The following is a 14,848-nucleotide window of genomic DNA, read 5'->3' on the forward strand; positions in this document are numbered from 1 at the left end:
AAAATAAACAAACATCTGTTTTATTTATCCTGAGCTGTGTCAAAAATTAATTAAACTCTTCAATAATCAAAAGAAAAATCTTTATGTGTAATACAGCAGCCAAAGCTAACCAGATTTTTGCAGATTTTCCACTTGTATTTTGATGTTTCATCTGGAGGTAGAAGGCCTCCCTGCCATCACCCTAATTGTTAACTGCCTCGGCAGATTCAAGTCAGGACTCTGGCTCCGCCACTACAAAACATAAATATCACTTCCTGTAAAAAACAACAACAAAACAAACAAAAAAAACATGTGGGTAACAGGAAGAGATTACTTTTAAAACCTTTATTTGTCAGCGATATAACATATTTGGGCCTTAATCATAGATATAGATACAGATAAAAATGTCTTTAATGTCTTTAATGAAATGTTCATTAAAGACATGCATTTTTTAAAATATTTATTTTCTTACAAAAATTACGTTCAACATTTGTATTTTGTTTGAAATGTAAATTTACAAATAACAACTGAAAAAAAAGGAATAGGAAAAAAAAAGTGTCTCCGTCCCTCTTCCGGTGTCGTGCTGTTCCAGCGGCGGATGTTGATGTTTTGTTTCGGAGCTCGCTGAGGCGATATGTGAACTACTTCATATTTTTGTACCCGTCCTCTCCGTTTTGTCTTGGGCCTGCGTTTTAGGGAAGGTTTCTCTGTTTGTCGGCACCGTGTTTCTCCCGGTGTCACTGCCGGGGAGCGATGATGGAGGACTTTGATGAAATCTACGAAGAGGAGGAGGAAGAAGAGGACGAGGACAGGGCCGCAGAGGAACAGCTCCTCAAGTACGCTCCGGACCCGGTGGTGGTTCGAGGGTCCGGCCACGTCACGGTGTAAGTGACCGGTGAAGCCCATAGCTTTAACGAGGGAGCCCTTGTCTTTACCGGGGAAATAATCAAGCATCCGCGGTCTTCCGCGTAAAACTGCTAGCACAATGTTAGCACTAGCTAAGTCAGCTAGCTGCTAACTTAACACAGCAGGCTGAACAAGGAAGGAAAGTGGAGCTGCTCGTGACATTTACATTTTGACAATGCAGATTTACCCGCTACCAGCCTCCCACCTACAGCTTAATAGTGTCGTTTTAACCACTGACAAACCCAGCTACTGTGTGCTGACACTTTTACAGACTTTGTTTTAGTCTAAATATCCGTCTATCCAAATATTGACAGTTTAGGAGCTTGTTTACGTCAGCGTTTATGTTTTATGGCCAGTTGTGCAGATTTAAGAAGATTAATCTAAACCAGCTTTGTTTAACAAGATTAGCTGTCAAGATTATGTTTTTAGTTTTACATAAGGATTTTTAAGTTGAATAGACACCATATATCTAGACTAGTCAGTCTGTGTAAATCTGACCTGAGCTACAGGCAAAGTAACTCACTAAATAGAACACAAAACAGCAATTCAGTAGTTATTAATAAATTAAATATGATTAAACATTCTTAAAGTGAATCAGAGGGGGTAGGGGGAAACCCATACTGTTGCAGAAAATGCAACATCCTAAAAAGACAAGTGGAGCCCTGCAAACTTAACACTAAAACAAGGTTTTGCTATAGGCTGATTAAAACTGAGGGAAGTAAAGAATGTTTGAGGGACAAGTGGGGGAAAAAAACAAAGTGAGAGAAGAAAACAGTCAGTAAACTTGACATGACACATTTTTCGAAATACAATTAAACAAAAAAAAAAAAAAAACAACAAAAACAAGATGAATCCGACCTCAACCATCTAAAAACGGCAGACTACAAATACTTGGAGTGAGCTGTGCTAAAAACCTGTAAAGGACAGATTGAGGATGGATTTAGATTCAGTTACACAGACCAATGTCAGAGGTATGTTTAGCAGTCTGAATGTAAATCTGTCCTGGGACAGATAGTTGGGTAGATATTACAGATACTTTGATTAGAATTTTGTGACTGATATCTGATCCAGCTATGTGTGCACAAGGCCTTAGTCCTTTGGATAGAAAAGCAATCTTTATAGCAGACATTTTATAGGTGGCTTTTTCTTGTAGTGAACAATCTGACCTGCTTGTGGAACTGGATAACGTTTTCATAAAATAGTCTATAATATTTTAAAAATCTGAGCTTTCACATCACAAGACCACTGAGATCCACTGAAGTTCTAAATTAATTTTGACAGTCTGTGGTGAGCCTCTAGACTTTTAAGGTTTATGTGTTCAGGAAATATTTTTCTGCCATTGTGTGAATGCAGATACTTTGCACTGTTGGCTTGTGATTGGATAGGCTGTAGCTGAATGCCACAGCCAGGACCAGAGATTATTTAAAAATGTTAAGTATGTGAGTCTCTCCTCTTAATCCTTTTATACTCGAGAAATTCCTTAAAGCGACTTAATCCTTTGCACAAAAGAATTCAGCTGCATTTTTAAAGGAAACATTCCTTATGAAAGTGAAAAACTGTACTGAATTTTTTCTGGAGAATCCTCCACCTTGAGGTTCCAGAGGCACCAGCAGCTTCAAATAACTGTTTGCTGCTTTGTAAGGGCATTTTAACAGCTGCCCTCTTAATCCGATGAATTTGTCTAACAGAAACCTTCTGTTAGACAAATTATTATGCCTTTATCTGTACAAACCCATCTTTGTTCTGAATCAGCCACAAATCTCTTCACAGTACGATGATAACGCTTTAGGTTTCGTTAAATATCTAATGTTTTCATACTTTGTCATATGTCAATACACTATCTGATTTTTGTCAGCAGAGAGATCCTTTCTCTTTCCCATATTGCTTGAAACCTGTGGCCTGCTTAATAATGTGGAACATCCTTCTCAAGTAGATTTCCTTTAATTGAGCTCACCAGACAAACTAATCAACCCAGCTCTCTGAAATTAATTATAGTGATTCAAAGAGCCCTGACACACAATACCATCTATAAATTTAATAGCACAACAAGAAATTAAATCTTTATGACACTTAAATCCAATTTGCATAATAATTTGGAATACGGTGTATAAGAGAGTCCATGGCATGGAGGGGTTTTACATGTTACCGACTTGGAGAATAAAAACCTGCTCTTCATATAAAGTTTATATTTGTTATAAAACTTCTCACACTTCTGCAGTGTATTCTTGTCCTCTGTCGTTTATGAATGCACGTCATCTTTTGAATGGTTTAGCTGATATAGATTAAATATTTATTACCTTGTTTATCAAAGTTTAGTAAGGTTGATAAACTAAATAAGAACTGATCAGGGTTTTTACTTGGTGGTGCTAATTTCTTGTTTTATTTCAAGATAAGATAAGCTTTATTGTTATCCCACACGTAAGACAGTTCAGTGAAACAATGTTGGCAGTAATAGGTCAGATAACAAAGACGTAGTGCAAAGGTGACTCAAAAATATAAAAGTTTGTAGTTAAAGTGAAACAAAACTAAAAAGCTTAAAAATATATTCATATTTAGTACCTAAAATAGTCTGATCTGCTGACTGATTTTGACCTATCTCACTTTTCTAAATAAAACCTATAAATCGACTGACTTGTTTAGGATCTCTTGTAATCTGGTGGGTCTCATTTGTTTGTATTTGACCTGCTGATCACGAATCAGAGCTGATAGAATGGAGTATTGTCGCGTTTTGAACACTTCACTGGAAAACACGTATCAGACCATCTTTCCTTATCCATAATAAATGAATAATGATTCTTCCGTCAAGTCTACTTTTATTAAGTTGGGTTAAAATGTTTTTTTTTTTCTTCACAGGTTTGGACTTAGTAACAAATTTGAGTCAGAATTTCCTTCAGCACTTACAGGGAAGGTGAGTGTGTGACAAATACCCTCTCTTACTTATGTCCATACATGTTCACAGCGGGATTGGCAGAACCGACAGGATTCGCACATCAACGCATCACAGGCCCATGTAGAATGGGGGTGGTGGCTCACCAGATATTTCCTGCATTACTTGACTTCCAACTACCAGAAGCTCCAAAAAATATGAAGTCTCTGTTCTATTCTATGCATTTTTTACATTTTTATTGCCTGAAAAGAAATAACATAGCATTCGTTTAGTTTAGCTTTATCATTTGCAGCTGAGAATACTTCTAACAAAAGTTCAGCTTTTATTCTTGATTTAACATTCTTACAGTGTAGGACTGATTTGATCTGATAATTGGATAGCAAATGATGCCTAATAGGAATTTGAATCAGTTGAAGCTAAAAAGTGAATTTTTATTTACAGATTGTTTATCTTAAATGCAAAACCTATATGTTTTTTGTACAGTATTGGCTTAATATCTAGTTTCAGGCCTAATTTCAGTTATCTTCTTTTCTTCTATATTTACATAGAAAAATACAATAAATATTTGTTCTTGTACAAGAAATGCAAATGACTTACTTACATAATGTCAGTAAGTGTGCGGTGTGTCAGATGAGACTGTATTTACAGTTGTTTGGCCTCCTGTAGGTGGCACCAGAAGAATTCAAAGCCAGTATCAATCGAGTGAACAGCTGCCTGAGGAAGACGCTCCCAGTGAACGTGCGGTGGCTGCTGTGCGGCTGCCTCTGCTGCTGCTGCACTCTGGGCTTCAGCTTGTGGCCGGTCATCTGCCTCAGCAAAAGGGTAGGAGGCAGGCAGTCCATGCTGACTTTCACTTGCATGCATCTCAAAAGTAGCTGTGTTGGATTTGCATCACTGTGAAAACATTGTTTTCGTCTTTTCCTCCTCAGACTAGAAGATCAATAGAGAAACTTTTAGAGTGGGAAAACAACAGACTTTATCACAAGGTAGGGGAGCATGCTAGTAGGTGCTGGGTTTGAAAATGTGCAAAGTCTCTTATCATTATTTCACTCATTTTGCAGTTGTGTTTGCATTGGAAACTTAGCAAAAGGAAGTGCGAGACCAACAACATGATGGAATATGTGAGTATAAGTTACGTTTGATTGTTTTATGCGCATATATATTAAAGCAATGCTTGAAAATACATTTACAGGATCTATAAACACCAATCACTGCGAAAGAAAATAACTGAAGGTTGTTGAATGTTTGGCTCGGCCAGGAAATTTTTTTGCAGTAATAAGTTAGCAGTACTTTTCTCTTCCATTGTAGCAATTTCAGGCTAAGAAATTATACTTTTTCATATTTTCTGTCAGTGTTTAACAGATGTTTGAAATTGTTTCTTTAATCAACTATTAAAAAAATAGATATAGATATACATATTTCAAGCAATATATTTTTTACCCTGTACAGTGACCTTAACAGAGAAAGAGACTTGAATTGTCCACAAATTGAGTCATATGTAGGTGTAAAGAAGGCAACACAGAAAGCAGCTGAAACATTAGTCATTAAATTATAAGACGTTCAAGACTTAATCCTAAGTTTGCAAAGGAATATTATGAATTTGTCTAAATTATTAACTATAAACACCTTATTTCAACAGACTTGTCAATTCGACTAAAAATAAAGTCATGGATGATGAGTTTCTCAAAATTGTGTTGGAACATTAGTCCTTTAGTCCTGGAAATGTTCTTCTGGTGGCAGAAGACCGACTTTGTACTTGTCTTTATGTGTCTTGAAGGTTCAGCTCTGCTTCCCATAAGCAATGTTGCACATTACGTTACACTGCCACATGATGGACATGTAAGGTCTGAGGAGTGGCATCAGTGTCAGGAATAAAAAAACTACTGTAACTATGGTCTCTTGTTCATCTTTGAGTCGTAACTTACAACCTATTTGTTTTCTGACCTGCAGGTAATCCTAATAGAGTTCCTTCCCAAGATCCCCATCTTCAAACCAGACTAACGAGACGACAGAAGAGCCAAAAAACCTCCACCGCTGCCCAATTTTCTCCTAAAGTTACAATGGCTGTGAAACTCCTCCCTCTGAAAAACTCCACTAGTGTTTACATTTGTCGCCCCTCTTTTCACAAACATACTTGTTCTGCATCCTTGTTTACAAATCCAGCAGGCCCTTGCTTTTTTTTTTTTTGAGGGAACTTGCCATTGAAATTTGACCATTTGGTCAAACCCGTGCTTTGTTGAGCTGCTGCTGACCCTCATCAGAGGAGGAGCAGCCTTTTGCAGGGACGCTGCTTTTAAAGCTCCAACAGAAGACTGGACGCTCACGTTGAGTTCTGTGAGACAAAAACTTAATATTTGTCACTTTCGTCCCTAAACTAAGCACACAGCACAGCCAGGCTTCAAACAAACTTCACAGGCTTCCTTGGTTTGAGAGCTGTTGAATTCATGCCCTGAATATGTACTTTGAACACAAGATGGAGCGAAACATGAGAGTTCATCCAGATAAATGTGAAGCAGGCAGACTAGTCCCACAGGAACATGTCAAAGTTCACTCCTCATCCATTGGATATCTTCTTGCCCTGTGCACAACCAGTGACAATCATACACTCTGACTGCACTGTTTATACTATATAAATGGGTCTTTGTGCTACACAGTTCACCCAAAGCAATTAGATTTCAATGTTGTTTGTGTCCAAGTGATGGACTGGTCACCCAGCAACCGGGTAATGACAAGACAAAAGGTTTCTTTCACTGTTTTTCTTTATTTTATGGATCAGATTTTGTTTACTGTTTTCGTCCAAATGTGCATGTGCGGGTCAGACGGAGAAACAGGCAATCAAAATGGAAATGCAGAAATTTCTCACCTCAGAAAGAAATAGATTTATTTCTTAATGTTTTTTTTTTTTTATTTTTTTTTTTACCTATTATGATTTTTTTGTTGGTTTGTGTAACTGTGTTGTTCATGGAAACTTTTGGTTGTTTTGTTAAATTTGTGGTTAAGTGTCAACATTGAAGCACTCTCTCTGAGTCCTGCACTCCTTTCTGTGGCCTGTGTCACTAAAACGCAGAGCTTAACTTGTTTCCAAGTGTTTGAGTCCCAAACAAGAGTCAGAGCTCTGCTGTTTTAGATGTCTCGATTTATAAGTTCAGGTGTTTTGGTTGATAAGGAAGTTTAAATTAAGAAGACTCATCCCAAACTGGAAACATGAATTAAACGTTGCACTAGTACCTATTTGTTTTTTTTTTTAAACCATAAAAATGCTTCTTAAGTTTGAAAACCTGCAAAGATTCATCTTAGCATCCTTGTTTTCTTTCTTTTTCTTTCACTTGCTTCTGCCATCATTACTGTGATGTTGAGCTGAATAAAAGGCGATCAAGACAGTGATTTCTTGGTGAATATATGAATTTTAAAGGTGTCACTCTTTCTGTTTAAAGCTTGAATGCATCACAGACGTAGGAGTAGGTGTGGGCCGATATGAGACTGAGTGAAAACACCATATTTTCATCGATCCACACAAAGATTGAAATCAATGTCTAACATGATGTAGTTGCTTTAAACACAGCTGCAGCTACAAAAATAACATCTACAGTTAGCTTTTTAAATGTGCTGACTGTGTATCATGCAGTACCTTGTATTTCTGCCTTGTATGCAGTGACACAGGCAGCATAATAATCTGATGATAGCTGGCCAGTTAGTTGTGCTATCTGCTAAGGTAGCTATCCTGCAGTTTGCTGCATACCAGACATGACGCTCACAGCTTTTATTACCAGGAATGTTTCTAAACAGCCTCTTATTTTCTTGCAAACAAGGGGAAGTGTAGTGGCCTTTTTTCAGGTAGACGACTGCTTTGTTGTTCTGAATATTCAGAATGGAGAGAAATACATTCACTCTGGTTATTTTTCATGGAAAAAACCTTGGTGTCCATTCATTCTTTAAATCTGCCCGTACCTACCTGAGAAGAGAGAAAGCAAAATATCTTGCACCCATTGGAGAATATTAGTAGTAAATTTATGGCACCTAAATCAAAATGATTTGTTTTAAATTCAGCAACGATTTAACTTCATTGACTTTGTGTAAAACTGCTTCCATGTCACATGTCACAACTCAAAGCACCAGTCAGTTTGATGGCATACTCAGCATTTGATAAAGAGATAAGTTGTGACCGACAAAGACTGCAGACCAGTGTCCAAACATCCATATATGTTTACTGAGATTATGTATACATATATCTGTGGAATTTGAACAAAGCCACCCTGTTTTAGCTCCGGTGATTGTATAGGTGGCACTCAGGGGACATAAATAATAAAATGTAGCATTAATAATCTTGTCGTTTATTTTCCACAGTTGTGACAGGGTATCGTGTGTAGTAGTACAGAAGACCACACATTACTTGAATAACTGTAAAATTATGCAGCTAGTTTGTTTTGAAATGAGGAACGTGAAAAAAAAAACTCAAAGTTGATTAAGCTTCCTGATGTCTCTGGTCTTTTTGTTCAGAAGCACACACTTCACCAACCCACACAGAAAAGTATTAGTTTATATTGTAAGAAGATAAAAAATAAAAAAAATCAGCTATCTTGCTGGTTGGCATTTTTGGTTCATCTGTCACTTTTCTACTTTTGATTGTCCTCTGCTTTTTGTAAATCAAGGCATAAGGTGTTTATTTTGTTTTTATGTTTTGGTATGCGCACAGTGAATGCCGGATGCATATTGATTTCGTATTGCTGATCGTGTGATTGAGTTCTACACAGAAATGCGTCATTTTTATATGATCCAGAGTGTAATCTGTATGTGTGCGACTGTGTGAGTGAGAAAAAGATATATACACATGTAGATATATGTACAGTTATAAAACTACCAATAAAAAGAAAGTGGACAACTTTCTTCCTCATTATTGTTGATGTTCAGGTTATTCTTTATTCTTACCATCTCTCTTTGTTAAGAAAAAATTCTTTTATAAATGCTTCATGTCCATAACACTGTAACCCATTTTAAGTCTTGAATAAATCTGAACAGAGAAAAAGAAAGACTAAATTAAATAAATAAACCAAAGCAAAAAAACAACTGTGAACACGACTTCTCATAAGAAATGTGCAATTGTGCACTTCTGTTTATCATGTCACATCATGCATTTTTTGCACACTAGAAGCTTTTAGCTGTGAAAAACATTATGTTTTATTAAAATTATGCTGAGCCAATAATATGAAACACAGGCGACATTGGCTGACAACTGAAACTATTGTGCGGTGCCAGGTCTTAAGACTAATTTAAAATAAAACATCAGATTTCATTACAACTTTTAGAGGCTTTTGGTTGTTTTTTTTAATTCATTTCTCAAAAGCCTTTTGTGATTAAAAAAAACCCCTCCTCTAGTTTATACCCTAAACTTGATGGTAATTTCTATTCATAATTGTTTAGTTTTATATTTGTTTTTATTTACTTTATTCCTGGAGCTGTCAGCATATGAGTACCCTGCTGAAAAATAAATATACTTAGTATGTTAAATTTTAGCATACTTGAGCATACTTTAAGTCAGACTAATCATGAGTATACTTCAAGTTCATTTAGGATTAGTTAACTTAAAGTGTGACATTTTGGAACAACTAATTTTGTGCATAGTGCATTTAATAGTATTTAAATTATATTAAAGCACAATTTAAAGTGTACTAAGTGTACTTCAACTCACCTTTTTGGACAACTTAAACTTAAGTTAAACTTAATGTAATTTAAGTATATTGCTTTTTATGCAATATAAGTGTGTTTGATTAGTATACTTTGAGTGTACTATTTTTGTGATTGAATTACATTTAAAATATATTTGGAATGTATTTTAAGTATATTGGCATTACATATTTTATATATTAGTAGTGTGATTATATACACTTGAGCAAGTGTATATTTACACTTAGGCAAATACATATTTTGTTCACTTAAAGTATATTTTTATTTAATGTATTTCTTAAAAGTGTATTTTGGTACAATTATATTTAAGTGTGTTTAAAGTTACAATGTCAAAATTGGTACAAGCATACTTTTAGTATACTTTATATATATTTATAGGTAGTACACTTAATACTTAGTATACTTAAAATGTACTTTCACAAATGTGAATATATTTGAAATATAATAAAGTATTTTTTTTTCACTAGGGTAAGTGTAGTGGTTTGATTACTAATCAGAGGGTTTGCCACAAAATTTACATATTTATTTTTTTCTAAGCTCTTATAACTGTCATTACATTCCCTTTTATACTTGGGAGTTTTTTAGGAGAACTAAATTAGAGCTACTATTTCAAGTAATTAAAGATTTCAAGTGTCACACAATTCTTTATTGCTCAACATCTTTATTGTAAGGTAACAACTCATTATCTACACACCCGACAAGCCATTTCTTGACATCCAGCTTTTCTATTGCTTTCAGTCTACAGTTGTTGGTTGGTGAAAAGACATCAATTAACATATTTCCAGTGGAAACTTGAGATTAATTGAGTTTGGCCTCCAGATCACAGGTCTTCCCCACCTGATCACGCATCGCCTTGTTTACCTTTGCAAAATCCTGAGGAGCAGAAAATCCTTTATTAATTTCATTTAATTAGAAAAAATCAAGTTTGTTTCTCAGAAGATACACAACAAAACAACATATACAGTGGTCACCCGCACAGCTTTCACATATTTTTGTGTAAAACATAACTCCAAATTCTTCACTGAAAAGTCGCTTATTTGCATATTTTTTTTCTAGACCATATCTAAATCATCTTAGGCGCTGTGCTGCTTGACATGCTGTTGGCTGGCATTAGGAAAGCAGCCAATGCAGTAGCACTATTTTCTTTCCTTTGCACTGATTGGTTGAAACCCACGAGAAATTATAAGGAAAAACATGAATGTTAGCTTCTGTGTGAGACCATTTCCACTGTGGATATTGAAACATTTTAAGGTTTATTTGCTGTTTGATTAAAATAGGTAGTTAAAAGCATTTTTAGAGGAGGTTTCAAATGTAGCATCTATTTGCGAACACAAAGACCATCAGATTCACTGACTGGATTTGATCTCAACTTTTCTCTTTGGATATTTGTCCCACTCAACTTTTGATTTCAGCTATGGATGAAGTATAAATGTACCTTGTATCATGCCTTACAAAAGTATTCATACTTGGTAAGCTTCCATATCCTGTGGCATTAGACCAATTAAAGGGAGTATATCGTTATGAAATAAACAAAAACATGACACATTGCTTTACAAAACCAACTAGATTGCTTATACAATCTAGTTGAGCTACACAAGGAGTTACACAAGCAGCATAATGCAGCCCCCACCAAGCTCAACAGGGTCTTCTTTCCCCGCTGATTCTGCCAAGCTCGTTCCCTTGGCTGTGGTTTCGCTGGATGGGAGTTAGGGACAGTGGGAATCTCATTCATCCATTTATGTGCGTCACTAATTAGATGACGAGGCATTTAGTTACTCCCGCCATATACCCGCGCTTCATTGAGTCTTTTCTTCATTGAAGAAAGTGGTAAAGGAATTAATAACATTTTGTGTAACTTCTCTTCTATCTATACAGTTATGCACTACTTTGAATTTATCCATTATATAAACAAAGACATTAAAGCTTGAGGTTGTATCAGGACAAATTATAGTTCAAGGGATTTGGATACTTTTTCACATAAGGGCAAAATAGAGACAATATAATTACATTAATTTATACAAAGTGAAACTGTAGGAGTAGGGTTTACATCAAAGGACATAATATTAAAACAGTACTAACATACAATCCAAGGAGTTAGACTTTTGAAGAAACAACATAAACATTTATGATTAAATTAGTTTTCGCACCTATGCTGGGATTCTGGATTCCAACTAATTCCAAGTTCAGACACTCGGCCTGCTTCTTAAACTCTTCCACCTCATGATCCTTCACTGCAATTCTCCTACCTGAGACAGAGAAAACAGTATAATACAGTTTTTTAAGAACTTAAATGAGACATATTGATGTTAAAACAAGGGTGATTCTGCGTTTAATTATTTATTGACTTCAGAGTTTGTCTGCTCTGAGAAAAGTTCTTTTCTTTGGCTAAATGTTCTGTTAATACACATGTCAAAGAATAAAGGAACTTGAAAATCCTGTTTTAGTTTTAAGCAAGTGTAAAAAGTATTTAAAAAAAATGTTGTTCCATGAGAAAAATTCTTGAGAATGCTAATCTGCTGAATGAATGCGTCAGAAGATGTTGAACAGAACAGAAAAGAGAGAAAAGAGTTAAATGGAGCTGGAGAGAGAGAAAAAGAAAACTGAAGACATCTACAAAAAAGAGAGAGCTGAAGAGAAAGAGAGCAAAAGAAAGCTAAAGACAGAAAGAGCAGAAAAGAGTGGAAAAAAAGACTGTCTGCTGCTGTTTGATGTTATTCAATTTATCTAGTCACAAGTGAAAAGTTTTTGCTTCTCATGTAACAGTTCACTCTATGAAAAACAGATTTTTCTAAGCTTATTTGATCTGACTCGGTGCTTTTATTCTCACTTAGAAGCTCCAGACTCCTGTACGAGTTTCTTCCAGTGTAATGGACATCTAGAAGCATGCAATCTGGGCAGGAAGTCGACAGTAGTGAGGCACGGTAGGCAAAAGGTTGCTCTGAGAACACAAACATGCACAGCATAATTAAAAAGTGTTTTTCCACCACTGAACACAAGGTTCTAGCATGTAGGGTTTGCGTAATGGTCAGTAACAGTTGCCACCCACCTGCAAACAACGTGTTGTTTATCACAGATATGTTGCCATGAATTCTATGGCAAATGCCGGACCTTTAACAGGGGAAAAATGTTGTTAGAAATAAATTGTTTTAAAATTGTTAATGAACTAAAATACTATAATTTGAGGTTTGAAATTACAATTTTGGGTGCTGCACGGTGATGATTTCATCATTCTGAGTAATAGCCTTGACATCCACCCAGTTGGATAATGGCGAAATTAATTGCACGGCTGAGGCCCACACTACAAAGTTCCATCTTCCAAGCATCTGGAAGACAAATAAAAACCCACAAAGTTTGTGGGTATTTCGATAAATACAATCAATCAACATCACTGCGACAGAATCTGTTAAGAGGTAGATGATGATCTTACCTTATCTCGCTCATCGACTTGAAAAGGTTGGGTCATATTTTCACAGCTGGTCACAGGAGCTGTCTGTCCGAGAGACAGAAGACTGAACACAACCACGGCTACCTGAAGAGACTCCATCATGGCCGACTCGCTGTATGTGTCTGTCCTGGCACAAGGTGCTTTAAATTAACAAGGTTCCGGCCCTGTGGACTGATAGGGGCCCCATTATTTATTTTAGTGTCGCAATAGATTAAAAAACAAGCGTCATTTTCAGTCAGATGGTCCTAGTTTTTGTGGGGCCTAGAAAAGGGGAAAAAAGTCTATTTTGAAATGTTGCAAAAGATTAATCAGGTTAATGGCTTGGATCAAAGTATTTGAAGAAAAACAGGATTTTTTTTCCAGCAATGACACTTAAACTAACTTGTTTTTTAGTTTTAAAGAGTTTCAAAACAAATTTTTTTGCACGTATTTGAGATATTTCTGGTTAAAGAGTTAAGGTTGCTTTTTCTCTTCCATAGAAAATCCTCCTGTTATCCGTCCGTCTGTCCGTCCGTCCATCCATCCATCCATCCATCCATCCATCCATCCATCCAGTGTTGTAGTAGTTGTAGTGAAATGTTGTAGTCCTGATAATCACATATTTTAAAACGTTCTTGTTTGTGTTTCAATTAGTTTTTTCATTCAGTCTTGTCCAAACATCTACATCTTTTTCTTTTTTTTTACAGCAATTTAATATGAAAGACTGTCTGTATTCAATAGTAGCCAAGTTTTTCACTTTGAAAACTTAGAAAATTCAGACTTTCTTCATACGTTTACAGCACAAACTACAATATTGTGATTACCGCTATAGTCTTGAATGGAACTGAGGTTTGAGTTTTTGACACATTTGTTTCGGTGACAAGATTTACTTTTAAATAATCCATCCATCCATCCATTTTCTGTTCACCCTTGTCCCTAATGGGGTCGGAAGGGTTGCAGGTGCCCATCTCCAACTACATTCCGGGCGAGAGGTGGGGTACACCCTGGACAGGTCGCCAGTCTGTCGCAGGGCAACACAAAGACATACAGGACAAACAACTATGCACACACACACACCTAGGGAGAATTTAGATAGAACAATTAACCTAACAGTCATGTTTTTGGACTGTGGGAGGAAGCCGGAGTATCCGGAGAGAACCCACACATGCACAGGGAGAACATGCAAACTCCATGCAGAAAGACCCTGGGCTGGGAATCGAACCCAGGACCTTCTTGCTGCAAGGCAACAGTGCTACCAACTGCACCACTGTGCAGCCTACTTTTAAATAATGAAAAGTTTAATTTAGAGGGTTGTCCCTTACCAGCAAAGTTCATAAATCAAGCAGAGGATGGGAATGAACTACAATAAACTGACTCTAAAACTGAAACTCATGAAGTGGAAAATTCACTTTTAACATTGATCTCTCTGAATGAGAGATCAATGTTAAAAGTGTACTATGTGAAGTCCTGCATGTCAGAAGATTGATTAATTATATGACCATCTTTCTTGCAAACTTGTTGTCACATGTTGATTCCGGAAATGCTTACCATATTTGGAATTATTTTCCTGATACGGATATCTTCCAGTGTGTTCTGATCTAGTACAGTCAAACATATTGCTTCTGGTGTATAAAAGTGTCATGAAGTGTGGTGTGGAGATGGTGAGGCAGAACGCTGTAGACCCAAGATGTAATAAATTAATTATTTTAATGATGAATGTCCAGCATAACACTGTCCAACATAGTCCAAAAACACCGGGCAGCACGGCCGAGCGGAAGTCAGGGCTCGACGCCGGTAGCAACCAGTTACATGAACCAGTTACTAGACGACGAACTGGGCACACAGACGACAGAGGCAAAACGAAATGACAGCTTAGACAAGGACCCGACAAAGACACAGACACACAGGTGACACTAAATACACAGGAGGTAATCAGGGAACGAGACACACCTGGGGACTAATCAAAGGGA

The 14,848-nt window shown here is 36.5% G+C and overlaps 1 protein-coding gene across 1 annotated transcript; it reads left to right on the forward strand.

The window, feature by feature from the left end:
• Positions 1-556: 556 nt before the first annotated feature.
• On the forward strand, positions 557-8,667 carry LOC102236523 (cysteine-rich hydrophobic domain-containing protein 2). The gene is made up of 6 exons (XM_005809077.3): positions 557-863; positions 3,739-3,793; positions 4,439-4,594; positions 4,702-4,758; positions 4,834-4,893; positions 5,723-8,667. The coding sequence occupies exons 1-6, from the start codon at positions 733-735 to the stop codon at positions 5,771-5,773; spliced, it is 510 nt and encodes a 169-aa protein (XP_005809134.1). The 5' UTR covers positions 557-732; the 3' UTR covers positions 5,774-8,667.
• The last annotated feature ends 6,181 nt before the right edge of the window (positions 8,668-14,848 follow it).

Source organism: Xiphophorus maculatus, chromosome 5 (genome assembly GCF_002775205.1).
Source record: "Xiphophorus maculatus strain JP 163 A chromosome 5, X_maculatus-5.0-male, whole genome shotgun sequence".
Classification (NCBI taxonomy): Eukaryota; Metazoa; Chordata; class Actinopteri; order Cyprinodontiformes; family Poeciliidae; genus Xiphophorus; species Xiphophorus maculatus.

Excerpts from the sequence above, each read along its gene's own strand:
- LOC102236523 (XM_005809077.3), top strand. The coding sequence starts at position 733 with ATGATGGAGGACTTTGATGAAATCTACGAAGAGGAGGAGGAAGAAGAG. Across the intron at positions 864-3,738 it reads GGGTCCGGCCACGTCACGGT|GTTTGGACTTAGTAACAAAT; the intron begins GTAAGTGACCGG and ends TTTTCTTCACAG. Across the intron at positions 4,595-4,701 it reads TCATCTGCCTCAGCAAAAGG|ACTAGAAGATCAATAGAGAA; the intron begins GTAGGAGGCAGG and ends TTTCCTCCTCAG.